This window comes from Gallinula chloropus, assembly GCF_964237585.1.
Source record: "Gallinula chloropus genome assembly, chromosome: 18".
Taxonomy (NCBI): domain Eukaryota; kingdom Metazoa; phylum Chordata; class Aves; order Gruiformes; family Rallidae; genus Gallinula; species Gallinula chloropus.
Genome location: NC_140103.1, coordinates 13,492,720 through 13,508,114, shown reverse-complemented (window position 1 = coordinate 13,508,114; position 15,395 = coordinate 13,492,720). Strand labels below are relative to the sequence as shown.

At 51.4% G+C, this 15,395-nt stretch overlaps 1 protein-coding gene across 1 annotated transcript; it reads right to left on the bottom strand.

Annotated features, from left to right (window-relative positions):
* Positions 1-2,173: 2,173 nt before the first annotated feature.
* LOC311198778 (olfactory receptor 14A16-like) lies at positions 2,174-3,100 on the bottom strand (the record flags this gene model as incomplete). The annotated part of the gene is made up of 1 exon (XM_084272780.1): positions 2,174-3,100. The coding sequence occupies one exon, from the start codon at positions 3,098-3,100 to the stop codon at positions 2,174-2,176; it is 927 nt and encodes a 308-aa protein (XP_084128906.1).
* Between the last annotated feature and the right edge of the window lie 12,295 nt (positions 3,101-15,395).

Genomic DNA, 15,395 nt, shown 5'->3' with positions numbered 1-15,395 from the left:
TTTTCCAACCAGAGCTGATCTTCTCCTTCTGATCTTGTGATGTTCTGCATCAGGGGATAACCACAACAAGGGGTAGAACCAACACATCGTCCTGTTTTGTGACCAATCCAGCACTGGTGACACATGATAATTTATTCATTGCTGCCCAGTGCTTGCACAGCATCAAGGTCCTTCCTGATTTGTGTGCTGCTCCACCAGAAAATAAGCTCAGGGAGCACTGGTTGTTGTGAGGGAGGACTGCCAGGGCAGCTGACGCCAGCTGCCCAAAAGAATCTCCCATGCATGATGACATCATCAGTGAGCAGGGTTAAACCTCAACACCCGCACATCAAGGGAATTCAGACATGACTGGTGGAGCAGCAGTGTCAAGGAGGAGGCTTTGGGCATTCTGAGGGATGCCATGGCAGCCAGAGCTGCTACACAGGAACCTGGCCATGAGCACACTGGGCAGCACTGGGAGCAGTACGGCCACCCAGGCAAAGGCACTTACTGTCAGTTTGACTCAGCACTGGTGTGGACACCAGCAGAGAGTCCAGGAGTGGGGTGGGGGGCGGTCAGGATGAGTGTGGAGGAACTGTCACAAGGTTGAGAGAAATTCTGCCAAGACAGGGTTAGAGGTCTTGTGTGGAGAGGCTGTGAGACCCGGGCTTCTTTAGCCTGTTGAAGGGGAGTCTGAGCAGAGTATATGGGTAGCTCCAGAGAGATTGAAATTTCCTTTTCAAATGAATGGCAATTAAAAATAGAGGTGCAGATGGGTTATAAGCATGGAGAAATGCCATTCTGAGGGTAGTGCTGTGGTGCTTGGGTGCTTGGAGTTACTTGGTGGAAGTGTGGATGAGCTGGTGGCTTTCTTTTTCTGGGAACAGCTGGCGAGGAGGAAGAGACAGCAGTACAGGCAGGGGCATGGTGGGCTGAGAACAAGGTGGGGAAAGGGGTTGGGTGCCTGCAACCTGTAGGGAAACTGGCACAGGTCTTGGGCGGTATGAGATGGGCTGTGGTGCAGATGGCCAAGAGTGCTGGCCAGGCTGAAAGCAACTGATAGAAACGCGGACGTTTCCCCCCTGGCTGTGGCTGATGTCCCAGCAGAGGCCTCAGAGAAGACACATTGTCCTCGCAGCCATGGAGCATTGTTGCCTCCTTCAACTCAACCTAGGGAAGCATCCATGTGTCATACCCCTGTCCTTCCCTTGGCCTCACACTCCCCACATCCCATGTAAGAGCCCTGAGACACAGGTGAGGGTCAGGATCTCCCTGCCCAGGGGCTGGGGGTCAGTGCTTGGCATTTCTGCTTCATCAGACCAAGCCAGGGTGTCCTCAGCATCAGAGCTGCCTGCGCTGTGCCTGGGTTTGTCCTCATGGCCTCCAGTTGTCCGCTCTAACGAGCCCCTGGGGAGGCTTTGTCAGTAATGTCTCCCAGTGGGACCTGTTAGTGCTTCAAGGTACTTTGGGCATTACTCCTGACTTAAATACTTCAGAGGTTTCTTCAGTCTCCTTTTGGTATCTTGAAGTCTGTGCACTCAGAAGAAAAGACGCCATGGGGCTCATTGACAATCAGAAATCCCTCTCTGAAGCTCAAAGCAGGAACCAGAGACTGAGCAGCATCTGAATGACAAATGAGCAAGCAAAGGTGTAATGTAGTGAGGATACGCCCATCTAGTCTGCTGAAAAGCTGTCCTTAGGCATGGCCACATCATCAGGAGAGGTGGAAACACCTGAATGATCAGGGTAATGAAAGAGACAAACTAGTGTAAAGACAGGTAGAGGGGAAGGTGAGTATTTCTTCTGCTGCCTTGAGAATCAATCCTGGCAATGCCCATTCTGTCCTGGTGGGAAAGCATTGCCATTCCAGACAAGCGACGAGTGATTCAGGAGATGAAGAGGTGCTTGTAAAATTGTTGAAATAAACCCAAAAAACAAGGAAGGAAAAATTGTGTCCCTTTGGAGGCAGACATGCTACAAAGTGTGCACACTTTGTCATTTTGTAGTGTCTGGAGAAGAGAAGACCTAGAGATACAGTGTCAGGAATAGGATGGATGTGCACCATGTTGTTATACCTTAGATAGTATAAGAGAAAAAAATATTGAAATAATTAAAACCTGCTAAATAGAGACTGGTCCTAACGTGAGTTTCATGGTCAGTGATATGCAGAAGACCATGAGCAGTTCTTTGCTGCTTAGAAACTACCGGTCATCAGTTTCCACATGGCATCCTTGAGCTCCTGGTTCCTCATGCTGTAGATGAGGGGGTTCACTGCTGGTGGAAACACGGAGTAAAGGAATGCCACTAACAGGTCCAGAAATAGGGAGGAGATGGAGGGGGGCTTCAGGTGTGCAAAGATGACAGTGCTGATAAACAGGGAGACCACAGCCAGGTGAGGGAGGCAGGTGGAAAAGGCTTTGTACCATCCCTGCTGCGAGGGGATCATCAGCACAGCCCTGAAGATCTGCACATAGGACACCACAATGAACACAAAACACCCAAAAATTAAACAGACACTGAAAACAATGAGTCCAGTTTCCCTGAGGTAGGCATGTGAGCAGGAGAGCTTGAGGATCTGGGGGATTTCACAGAAGAACTGGTCCACAGCATTGCCATGGCAGAGGGGAAGTGAAAATGTATTGGCTGTGTGCAGCACAGCATTGAGAAACCCACTGGCCCAGGCAGCTGCTGCCATGTGGACACAAGCTCTGCTGCCCAGGAGGGTCCCATAGTGCAGGGGGTGGCAGATGGCAACGTAGCGGTCATAGGCCATGACAGTGAGAAGATAGTACTCCGTTGAGAACAAAAATAAAAAGAAAAAGATTTGAGCCACACATCCTGTGTAGGAAATGGCCCTGGTGTCCCACAAGGAATTGGCCATGGAGTGGGGAACAGCAATGGAGATGCAGCCAAGGTCAGTAAGAGAGAGGTTGAGGAGGAAGAAGTACATGGGGGTGTGGAGGTGGTGGTCACAGGCTATGGTGATGATGATGAGGCCATTGCCCAGGAGAGCAGCCAGGTAGATGCCCAGGAAGAGGCAGAAGTGCAGGAGCTGCAGCTCCCGTGTGTCTGCAAAGGGCAGGAGGAGGAACTGGCTGATGGAGCTGCTGCTGTTGGACATCTGCTGCCATCAAGTGGGGAGAGCTGTGAGAGTCGGAAAATGCAGTGAGACATTAGGGAACACTTCTTTGAGGACAACCTCTTCCAGTTCACACTGATTCTCTGTATTAAGGAGGACTTTTTTCAGGTCCCTTTTGGAAGCTCTGTTTTGTGCTGCCTTGAACGTGCCACTGCTGGGATGAGGGTCAGCTGTGGCCTCTCTAGAACTCATTCCTGCCTGAGTTCTGTAGAATATCGGTGTCTGCGCTGCAGGGGATATGAGGGAGTTCCCAAATCCCCCCTGCCAGGGCATTTCTGGAAGCAGTTCCTTCTTTCTCCCTCACTGACAATGTCTCTCCTGCCTGGAGCTGTCCCTGCAGCTGCTTCTCTTTGCCCATGCACCTCCCACTCTGTGCTCACAGACCTCATCCCACCTGTCCTGTGCTCAGCTCTGCTCTGCAGACCCATCCTGGCATCACGGCTCTGCCCCGGGAACCTCTGTGTGTGCAGGGCTCAGGAAATCCTCTGATGTGGACATTCAAGAGGGGAGAAATAAGTTGTAATGTACCATAGCCAACACAGTCCACAGAAGAGGAAAAATCAAAGCAAAGACTCTTCCTGGCAGGAAAATGCTTCCTTGATGTTGTTCTTGAAATTCCCTTTGGAATTTCCAAAGTATCAGCTGCAGCTGGCAGACAAGCTGACCGATGCAGCAATTTCTTGCAGCAGATGGACTTTATGCTGCTCTTCCCTTGGTCACTCCTTCAACCCACAGGTCCTTGTCTATCCCTGTGGAAAGCTCAACAGTCAGCAGCAGAGTCCCTGCCCCAGATCACAGCCCCCAGGGCGCAGAGACCCTGCTCAAAATAACAGCCCTGGGCAGCCCTGGGTGCACACGCTGCTTCACACCTCTGCAGCCATGCCCAGGAGAAGACAGCTGTCCTGCCCTGTCCCTCTGATGGGGCACAAGGGCATCCCTTCCAGGCAGCACTTTCTGGTCCCAGAGAGAACCTGTCCTCCTGACAGACCCCACACACTGCCCCATGTCCCAGCTTTAGGAGATCCCTCCAGGAACAGAACCTGCATTGCCCTGCACCCACAGACATACCAGGGAGAGTGCTGTGGAGATTTCTCCTCCAGTGAGCTCTCAGCATCCATCAGCTCTCTCAGCCTCACAGGTCTCCCCTCGGTGCCTCCAGGCAGTGTCCCCAGCCCTGTGTGCTTGGCAGAGGAGCTGCTCCTGGCCAAAGCTGTCTCTTGTCAGGGCTGCCGGGTTGCAGTGAGCTCCCTCCATCCCAGGAGCCCAGCCCAGCTCACAGCAGAGGAGCAGGCGAATACGTCACATTCTCCATTCTCCAGAGTCTCCTGTGAGGTGTCCCTGGAGCTCCAAGTAACTAACTTGGAAAGACACTAAGTTTTTATTTCCTGTCTCTCCCTTGGCTGGGGAGAAATCCCTCTGTCCAACAGAGTCCTTTCTCCTGATCAAACAAGAGCTGGTCAGGACAATCACCTTTCCTTGTTCTCATATAAGACAGGACCCCCAGGTAGTGACTCTTTCCCCCTGTGAGAGTCACTCCAGACCCCTCATCCTTGCTTTGCAGCCCTGGGGCTGGAAGGAGAAGCAGCTGTGACCTATGGCTACCACAACCCCACCAGTGGTGGGATTCTTCTTGTCACAGTTCTGGTGGCACAAATAGGCTCCTTCTGTCTGGGAGCTGCTGGTCCCAGCTCCCATGGGAATTACTTGGCGTGGAGGCAAGTTTTCATTAACTTTTCTCCATGAGACTGAGCCTCATGATGGAAACTGTTTGTCACCCCCATTCGCCTGTACCCATAACTGAAGACCAGGATTGACTCTTTGGGAGCTCATGCCAGAGGCTTTTGCTCCTCATGCACAACTGGGAGTTTGTGAGACAAATGTAGTTTTTCTTGTCACAAATCTCTCCTAACTCCTGTCTTTTACTTCTGCAACACTGTTCCATACCCAGCATCAGGAAATGTCCAGCAGCAGCTCCATCAGCCATCTCCCATTCTCTCCTTCTTATGACTGAGCAGCATGGGGGGGGATGGGGAATGTGTTTTGGGGTCAGTTCATCACGCATTGTCTCGGCCACTTGTTCCCCCTCAGGGGGAGGACTCCTCACTCTCCCCTTGCTACAGCATTGGATCTCACCCATGGGAGACAGTCCTTGCTTTATCGGAGGGTGGTGCTGGTGTTGGGCTTTTTAGGGTTAAGTACAAAGGCATTGTCTCTTCATCCCTTTTCCTGTGTGTGGCTGCTATTCCAAACACACCCACTTTATTTTTATCCCTGCCAGTCCCTTCCCTGTCTGCAGATAACCAGGCTCAGGACCAACAGCTCATTCCCAGGAGCAAAACGAGCCAGCAGAAGAAGAACAAGATAAAGCAAGATGGCCAGTATGAGACTAGACTTACCTAATTTCAGCACTTGCATTAAAGAGACCTTTCTCCTGCCAAGCACTTACCTGCAAACCCCCTCAGCACCATACTACCTTCCTGCTACAGTGAGGGTTAAGAAAGGGCTGGAGAGGAAGGTGGAGGCACCCGTGGTGTCTAGGGGGAGCATGTAGGGATGGGCTGGGGAGGAATGTGTGGGGCTTTGGATGGAAAAGGTGGGGATTTGGGAGAGTAATTGGGGCGTGTGTGGGGGTGTTCTGGGTTCTGGGGGGTTAATATTCTGCTAGAGGAGGCTGAGGGGAAAGGTGTAGGTAGTGAATGCCTGGTGGTCGGAAGATGTCGTGCTGTACGGAAAGGTAGGACCCCCTCCAGGTAGCCAATAGCATTTAGCCTATGATGTAAGCGGGCGGAAGTGATGTCATGAATCTAAGCTATATAATGCTGTTCCAGTCACCATTAAATGCCATTAGCCATCCACCACATTGGTGTCTGTGTGCTGATGGCCCAAGTGGCCTGGGGGTGGTCGCCGTGCCGTTCCTGAACCAGGTCGCGATGCCTCGAAAGGCAACACTGTACTGAGCATTGGTGAGGCTGCACCTCGAGTGCTGGGTCCAGTTCTGGGCTCAACAACATCATAAGGACATTGAGGTCCTGGAGCATTTCCAGAGAAGGGCAACCAGGCTGGGGATGGGGCTGGAAGGCAAATCCTCTGAGGAGCAGCTGAGGGAGCTGGGGGTGTTTAGCCTGGAGAAGAGGAGGCTGAGAGGAAACCTTATCACTGCCTACAACTACCTGAAAGGAGGATGTAGAGAGGTGGGAGATGGTCTCTTCAGTGAGGTGATAGGATAAGGGGAAACAGCCTCATGTTGTGCCAGGGAAGGGTCAGATGAGATGTTAGGAAAATATTTCTTACTGAAAGACTTGTCAGGGCCTGGAATAGGCTGCCCAGGGAGAGGGTTGAGCCACCTTCCATGAATGTGTTCAAAAAAAGGGCAGATGAAGTACCTAGGGATATGGTTTAGTATAGGAGGGGAACAGTTGGACTTGATGATCTTAAAGGTCTTTTCAAACCTTGTGATTCTGAGATTCTTTTCAATGTTTTCATAAATGACCAGATAACTGGGCTGGTCTTGAGTACATTTGCATATCACACCAAATTGGGAGGAGCTGTTGACTCTGCTGAGTGTGCAGAGACCTGGACAGATCAGAGAGCTGGGCAATCACCAACACCATGAAGCTTAACAAGGGCAAGCACCAGATCCTGCACCTGAGAAGGGGCATCCCTGGCTGCACATACAGACTGGGGGGTCAGACGCTGGAGGGATTTGGGGGTCTTGGTCGACAGCAAGTTAAACACGAGCCAGCAGTGTGCCCAGGCAGCCAGGAGGGCCAAATATAACATGGAGTGCATCAAGCATGGCTTTGCCAGCCAGTCCAGGGAGGGGATTGTCCTGCTCTACACTGCACTGGTGCAACCTCACCTTAAGTGCTGGGTGCAGTTTTGGGCTCCACAGTACAAGTGGGACATAAGAATATTGGAAAGTGTCCAGAGGAGGACAATGAGGATGGTGAAGAGTCTGGAGGGGAAGTCCCATGGGGAGAGGCTGAAGTCCCTTGGTTTGCTCAGTCTGGAGAAAAGGAGGCTGAAGGGAGACCTCATCGCAGTCCGTGGCATCCTGAGGAGGGGGAGCGAAGGGGCAGGAACTGATCTCTCCTTGGTGGGCAGAGATAGAACCTGAGGACACAGCATGAAGCTGTGACAGGGGAGGTTTAGGCTAGATATGAGGGAGAGGTTCTTTACTGAGAGGGTGATCTGGCACTGGAACAGACACCACAGGGAAGGGGTCACAGCCCTGAGTTTGACCAAATTCAAGAAGCATCAGGATGATGCGCTCAGTCCCGTGCTCTGACTTGGCTGGCCCTGTGTGGAGCCAGGAGTTGGACTCGATGATCCTTATAGGTCCCTTCCAACTCAGAAGTTTCTATGATTCTATGACCATGACTGAAATAAACACTTGGCAGTGGATCTGCACACCAGCACTTGTGGTTGCTCTCTAGATTTCCCTTCCCCTTGGGCCATTGAGACAACTCTCAACCATCCAGCTGCTGCTCTGAGTTTCAGGGAGTTAAACCCTTGCCTTTCTGGCAGTGTCTGACTCATTCTGTCTTTAGCCAGCACTTGAGTTGTGGTGATTTCACAGTCTCCTTCCTCTCACAAAAACATCTCTCACAGGGTTAAGCTTTGTGGAATGTGAACCTCACTGGTGGCAGATTGCACTTGGCATAGAGTGAAAAGTGTTTAATTTAATGGTGAATCTTGTCAGGGTTCTTCTGTTGTTGGGAAAATAACTCCCTCTGTGCTGCCTGTGTGCAGCCAGTTCTCTAAGGAAAGCAGGGGAGCTGGTACAGAGGGGCTGTAATGCCCCACTGTGGAGTGCAGAGAGAGACCTGATGTAAGGACAAGGGATGCAAGTCCCAGTTGGCTGGTGAGAGTCATGGTGGCCTTGTGGAGATGTGCAGCAAGGTTGTCCCCACTGTCTCAAGGGACCCTTTTTCAGAGCAGTCCAGACCTCCTTAGGAGGCACCCTGGATCAATCTCAGTCAGAGGTTATCACCTCTCCTCTAAAGTGAAAATAATCTACACGCTTGAAAAAAACCCCTATTTTACTCTGAGCTCCCTTTGAAACAGCTTCAATGATCTGTACATCTCTTGAAGACTTGAAGATAATTGCATGAAGAGACATAGCTTGTTAGGGCTTGCTTTTTTATTTTAATGAGCCCTGGGGAGCATTTGGTGCTGAGTCCTTGAAGCTCAGGTACTGAGAGGAAATAACACAAAAAACTCCATGTCAAAAGTAGAAGCCAAAGTACCCTGAAGTATTAATGAGTCTCACTGAGTGCCATTGCTGGCTGAGCCTCCCCAGGGACTTGTTAGAACAGGTAATTGGAGGCCATGTTGGCTGGTATGCAAAGGCAATGTACAAGCAGCTGAAATGCTTAGTAAGCCCTGGGTTGGTTTGATGAAGCAGAAAGGCCAAGCCCTGACCCCCAGCCCCAGGGAAGCAAGGTCCTGTCCCTCAGGCATTGCTCAGGCTCTTCCTGGGGCAGCGTGGGTTGTGTAATGCTGAGGGAAGAACAACAGGATGAAAGTTTCTCCTCATTGTTGGTCCAAAGCCCAGCTAGAAATTCATCTGGCCTCCATTTAAATAAAAGAAAGAGCAGGGAGACCCTCCATCCCCTGTCAGATTCAGGAGGAAACATTGTGGAAAGATGAGGACAAGTCTGAGGTGCTTAATGAAATGTTTGCCACTGTCTTTAGTAATAGGAGCAGTTGTACAGAGACAATCCAATTCCCTGAGCTGGGAGACAGGGACAGGGAGCACAATGACCCCACTCAATCCAGGAGAAGATGGTCCTGCAGCACCACACAGATGTGCAGAGATCTGCGGGGCTGAATGGGATGCAGCCAAGGGTGCTGAAAGAGCTGGCAAGGGGCGTTCACCAAGCCACTTTCCATCAGTCCTGGCTGACTGGATCAGTCAACGTAACCCCTTATGTAAGAAGGGACAGAAGGATGATCAGGGAAATTACAGGCCTGATAGTTTGACTTCAGTCCCAGAGAAGGTGATGGAGCAGATCATCCTGAGCAGCATTATCCAGTTCATGAAGAACCCCCAGGTGATCAGGACCAGTCAGCTTGGTTTCATAAGGGCAGGTCCTGTTATACCCACTGAATCTCCCTCCATGACAGGGTGACCTGTTTATTGGACAAGGGAAGGGCTCTGGGTGTTGACTACCTTGACTTTAGCAAGGCCTTGGACACAGTTTCCCACCACCTTCTCCTAGAGAAGCTCACTGCTTATGGCTTGGAAACTGTGGTGGTTCAGCCCCAAGCAATGGCTGAGCAGCACATGCTGCTCACTCACTCCCGGAGGAGAAACAGACAGAGTCTCTGTGGGTTGGGAGAAGGACATTATACTGACAAAAGCACCATAAAAAGGGAACAATAACAGCCCAAATTGCACTCACACCCAGTGATAGCACAGAGAGTACCTTACAAACCCAACAATAACAGTGCTGCACCATGCCATGACCACCCCTCCCCAGCCAGCCCCTTGGATGGGGAAGTGATGTCAGGTGGTGTGGAAAACAGCCCAGGCAAACTCAGGTCACCTGTGCTGGCTTCTTGGGGAGGTGAACTATGGCCTGTCCAGTACCAGGAAATTATCCACCCCTGTTTCAACACCAGGCCCAGATCTTATATTTTCAGAGTATTTGGGAGGTTCGTAACATCATTTTTTATTTAGACCATCTGCCATGGACCACCATTCAGGCATCGGTATAGAGCTACCTATGTGGCCACTTTTTTCCTTTGGAAATGTCTAAAGCCAGCTGGATGGCTTTCACCTCTGCAAACTGGCTGGATTTGCCTTCTCCACAGGCAGCTTCTGTCACTTGTTTTGTGGGACGCCATACAGCAGCGTTCCACCTCTGATGTTTACCAGCAATGCCACAGGACACGTCGGTGCACAGGGCATATTTTTTCTCATTTTCTGGCAGTTCACTGTACAGTGAGGTCTCTTCAGCACGTGGCACCTGTTCCTCTGATGATATTCCAATATCTTTGCCTTCTGGCCAGTCTGTGATCTCTTCCAGGGTACCTGGGTGTTTTTGTTTCTTATTCAAGCCTGCTGTGGGATAAACGTGACCCACTTGCTCCACGTCGCATCAGTGGCATGGTGTGTAGGAGGGGCCTTCCCATTGAACATCCAGCCCAGCACCAGCCATCGGGGTGCCAGGAGGAGCTGGGCTTCAGTCCCAATCACTTCCTAAGTGGCTCAAACCCCTTCATGTGCTGCCAGTATTTCCTTTTCTGTTACAGTGTCTGGATCCTCTGTAGCACTGACTCCAAAACCAGAGAGACTGACCTTGAGCCTCCCCTGGTGCTTTCTGCCAGAGTCTCCCTGGCTGCAGTGTAGAGCATATTCTTTACAACTGGCCCTGTTTGGACGTGTCCAAGTGCTACTGCACAAACTGTCTCCTGTTTGATATGTTCAAAAGCCTGTTGCTGCTCAGGGCCCCATTGGAAATTGTTCTCGTACCAGGTTACACAGTAAAGAGGGCCGACAACGAGACTATAGCTGGGGATATGCATTCACCAGAAACCCACAGTGCCTAGGAAAGCTTGTGTCTCCTTTGTGCTGGTTGATAGAGACATAGCTGCAATTGTATTGATAACATCCACTGGGATCTGATGACACCCATCCTGCTATTTTAGTCCTTAAATGTGGATTTCTGGAGCAGGTCTTTTGCCCTTACTTTGTTTGATGGCAAAACTAGCTTGCAGCAGAATTTGGATCATTTTCTTCCCTTTCTTAAAAAATTCCTCTGCTGTGTTGTCCCATGCCATGACATCATCAATATACTGTAGGTGCTCTGTGGCTTCACCCTGCTCTAATGCAGACTGGATCAGTCCATGACAGATGGTGGGGCTGTGTTTCCAGCCCTGGGGCAGTTGATCCCAGGTGTATTGGATTCCCTTACAAGTGAAAGCAAAGTCTGGCCTGCACTCTGCCACGAACGAATCAAGAAAAAAGCATTTGCAATGTCCATTGTGTCGTAGCATCTGGCTGCATCTGACTCCAGTTCATACAGGAGTTCCAGCATGTCTGGCACTGCAGCACTCATAGGCAGCGTGACCTCATTCAGGACACGATAGTCTAGCCTCAGCCTCCACTCTGCACTGGGCTTCTGCACTGGCCAGATTGCACTGTTGAAGGGTGAGCGGGTTCTACCAATCACTCCCTGACTCTCTGAATGGGAATCAGGGAGTCTCTGTTGAGTGTGGTATTGTTGCCTGTCCACCATCATGGTAGCAATTGGTAATTGCTGTTCTTCAACCTTTAGCAGCCCCACAACAGAAGGGTCTTCTGATGATCCAGGCAGAAGAGAGAGTTGTTCAATGTCTTCTGTCTCTGAGGCAGCTATTCCAAAAGCCCTCTGGTACCCTTTTGGGTCTTTGAAGTGCCCTCTCCAGAGGAAGTCTATGCCCAGTATGCACGGAGCTGCAGATCATCAGGATCATACTAAATCATCTCTCACATGGCTAATCCCCTCAGATAATGGATATCTCTCTCCATGGTCATCCACTGGTCTGGCCAATACACAACAACTTCAATGAACTGGTACCATGCCCTTACACTTGATAGAAGTCACCTCCAGAGGCTGAGGGCTTGAGACTTCCTTCCAATTGCCTTGTTCCTGCCTCCTTCTCTGGACAGGGATCCCAGCTGCTTGGCCTCCCTGCCTTCTCCCTGCTGCGTGCCCCATTGTCCCAGCATCAGAGTATCCAGGTGATGATACACTCCCCTGGAAGGTGGCTGAAGTCTTTTCTCATGTCTCTCAGCTTACTCAAGGACAAGGATCGGGTTATAACCTCTGGTATTGCCTTCAGGTCCTTGCAATGGTCCTAGTTCATCATCATCTTTCACAATGAGGACTGATTTCTCCATGTATTTCTTCTTCTGGATAGAGGTGACTGACAGTCGTACTGGTTGGCTGTCTGGATCAGCTCTGGGGTTGGCCTCTGAGGTTTGAGTACCCATGGTGCTTGTTGGGGAGACTGCAGGAGCTGCACTCTCTGAGGCCTGGGTAGCTCCAGTGCCTGTTGTAAGGGTTCTTTCTGGCTCAGCTGTGGTGTTGGTTTCTGAGGCTTGGGCAGCCACAGTGCCTCTGGATCTGTTTTTCTTGTCTAGGTATTTTTTCATGCCCTCCCACACCCCATGCCACCCCTGACCCTTCAGCCCAGGGAAGACCTCTTGGCAATATACTTGGAACAGTTGTTGGTAACACGTAGGTCCAGACAGACATTGAGGACAGAGAGCAAAACATGTATGCTGGTCTGAACATCCCAGGGATAGTCGACGTTCTCAACAGATGCTGTAAGAAGCCTAAAGAGAAAAGGAGGAGAAAGCACCCCTCACCTCATCCTCTACCGCTATCACAAACCTTCAGGCCCCACCTTGGGCTACAAAAAGGGCTGTGGTGCTTCAGCTCCAACCAGTGGCTGAGCAGCACTTGCTGCTCACTCACTCCCACAGGAGAAACAGACAGAACTTCTGGCCTAATGACAGTTTACTGACCAAATCACCATGAAAGGAGAACAAAAACAGCCCACAGTGAATTTCACTTATACCCAGTTATGACTCAATAGCTGCACAACATGATGACCAACCCGATGACTTGGCTGCACTTGGACTGCCCAGGAGGCACCAGGAGTGCCCCTCCCCAACAAGCCCTTTTTATGGGGGAGTGGTGTCAAGTGGTGTGGCAAACAGCCTGGGCTAACTCAGCTCACCTGTGCTGCCTGCCTGGGGAGGTTAATTCTGCCCTGGCAAGATCCAGGATGGTTGGGATGGGATTGGGATGGGGAGGGGATGGGATTGGGATGATGTAGTCAAGGCACCCATCGATCAGGTGGCATGTCAATTTGCCAGGGTCGTTTGCCCGTGCAACTAAAAAGTCACAGGCTGTAGGAGGTGATAACTGCCCTATGACCTGCCAAAATCCTTCCACAAACCCTGCCATCAAGGCACTGGCTACTGAGGGAGGGGAAAATGTTGGAAAGACTGTAACAATGATTGTTAAATTGTTGCCCGGAGGAGCAGCCAGGAAGATTTCCAGGAAGAGCCAGAAGTGCAAGAGCTGCAGCTCCCATGTATCTGCAAAGGCCAGGAGGAGGAAGCAGCAGGTGAAGCTGCTATTGGACATGTGGTGCTCTGGGTATGGATGGTCCTAACTGTGATCATTCGCTGTCATGTTATTTGGCCAAAGGAATTCCCCAGCAGGCTCAAAACTGCTGCTCCCAGGCACTGCTCTTTTTCAGCATTGCTCTATTGGACCTTGAACCCACCCATGTCTCTTGGAACACCTCTGGCCCCTCAGGTGACAAAAGATGTTGGTGTCTGAGCAACTCTCTCCTGGCCTCCACCCTCAGTAATTCCCATGGGCACTGGGACCAGCAGGTCCCAGGCAGCCATGCTCCTTAACCTTTGCATGGGGTCAGAGACCCCTGCCTGTCCCTGCCTGGGCGTCCTGTCTCCTAGGGAGAGAAGGAAAGGTGATTGTCCTGCCCAGCTCTGGTTTGATCAGGAGAAAGGACTCTGCTGGACACAAGGATTTCTTCCCAGACAAGGGAGGGAAAGTCAGTGAGAACTTCAGTTTCTTTCAAAGAAGGTTCCCTGGAGCTCTAGGGAGGAGTCCAGAGGGGATGGAGAGTATGATGTCTCCACCTGCTCCTCTGCTGTGAGCTGGGCTGGGCTCCTGGGATGGACAGTGGGAGCTCAGAAATATTGCAGAGCTGCAGAGAGACAGCTCTGCCCAGGAGCAGCTCCTCTGCCAAGCACACAGGGCTGGGGACACTGCCTGGAGGCACCGAGGGGAGACCTGTGAGGCTGAGAGAGCTGGTGGATGCTGAGAGCTCACTGGAGGAGAAATATCCTCAGCACTCTGCCTGGTATGTCTGTGGGTGCAGGGCAATGCAGGTTCTGTTCCTGGAGGGATCTCCTAAAGCTGGGACATGGGGCAGTGTGTGGGGTCTGTCAGGAGGACAGGTTCTCTCTGGGACCAGAAAGTGCTGCCTGGAAGGGATGCCCTTGTGCCCCATCAGAGGGACAGGGCAGGACAGCTGTCTTCTCCTGGGCATGGCTGAGGGGTGCCCAGGGCTGTCCTTGTGAGCAGGGTCCCTGTGCCCTGGAGGCTGTGTGCTGGGGCAGAGATGCTTCTACTGTCATGGTCAGAACTCAGCCTGGCTTGTGGGCTTTCCACACTGATAGAGACAGCAGCTGTGGGTTGAAGGAATGACCCCGGGAAGGGCAGCACAGGTTCCTTCTTCTGTAAGGAAATGCTGCCTGGGTCAGCTTTACTTCCAGCTCCAGCTGATTCTTGACACATTCCAAAGGGACTGTGAAAAAAAAATCAAGAAAGCATTTTCCTGCAAGGCAGTGTCTGCTTTGACTGTTCCTCTCCTGTGGGCTGTGCTGTGGTAGATGAGAACTTATTTCTTCCCAAAGAATATGCAATGAAAACTCAAATCTTATTAAGACTTTGTAGCTTTGCCTGAGCCCTGCACACACAGAGGTTCCCAGGGCAATGCCCTGATGCCAGGAGGGGTCTGCAGAGCAGAGCTGAGCACAGGGCCGGTTGGATGAGGTCTGTGAGCACAGACTGGGAGGTGACATGGACAAAGAGAAGCAGCTGCAGGGACAGCTGCAGTTAGCAGATACATTGGCAAGGAGGAAGAGTGAGCTGCTCCCAGCAATGCCCTGGCAGTGGGGATTTGGTACCTCCCTGACATCACCCACAGTGCTGATACTTTCCCACAGCAACCCCCTGGTTTCTGCCACCCAGCACAGACTCTGAGACAACACTTCCACTTTTTCTGTCTGAGAAAACTGCGAGTACCTGTCTGTCTGTCCCTGTCCTTGGAGCCCTGGCTGGACTGTTTCTCACTGTTTCCCTTCCTGTCCTTGCTGCCTTTGTCCCACCATTACCAAAGCTCTGCTCTGCCCCGGGGTGAAACTGGAGTAACAGTGCTGAAAAGCTCATTCCCATCCACAGGGGATGTAGTCTGAGATCACACCATCCTTCTGTTTACTGACTGCTGCCAGGCAGGACTGAGTTCTCCATAGCCACAGCTGACCCTGCTCCCAGCAGTTGCACGCTCAAGCCAGCAGCAAATATACCTCCCAAAAGGGACGTTCCCAAAGTCCTCCTGAACACAGAGAGCCAATCTCATGATATTCTTTATGAAGTGGAAGAGGCTTTTTTCAGAGAAGATTTCCCTAACGTCTCACTGTGCTTTTCCTCTTTGCCTAGGTCTCCACACTTGACAGCAGCAG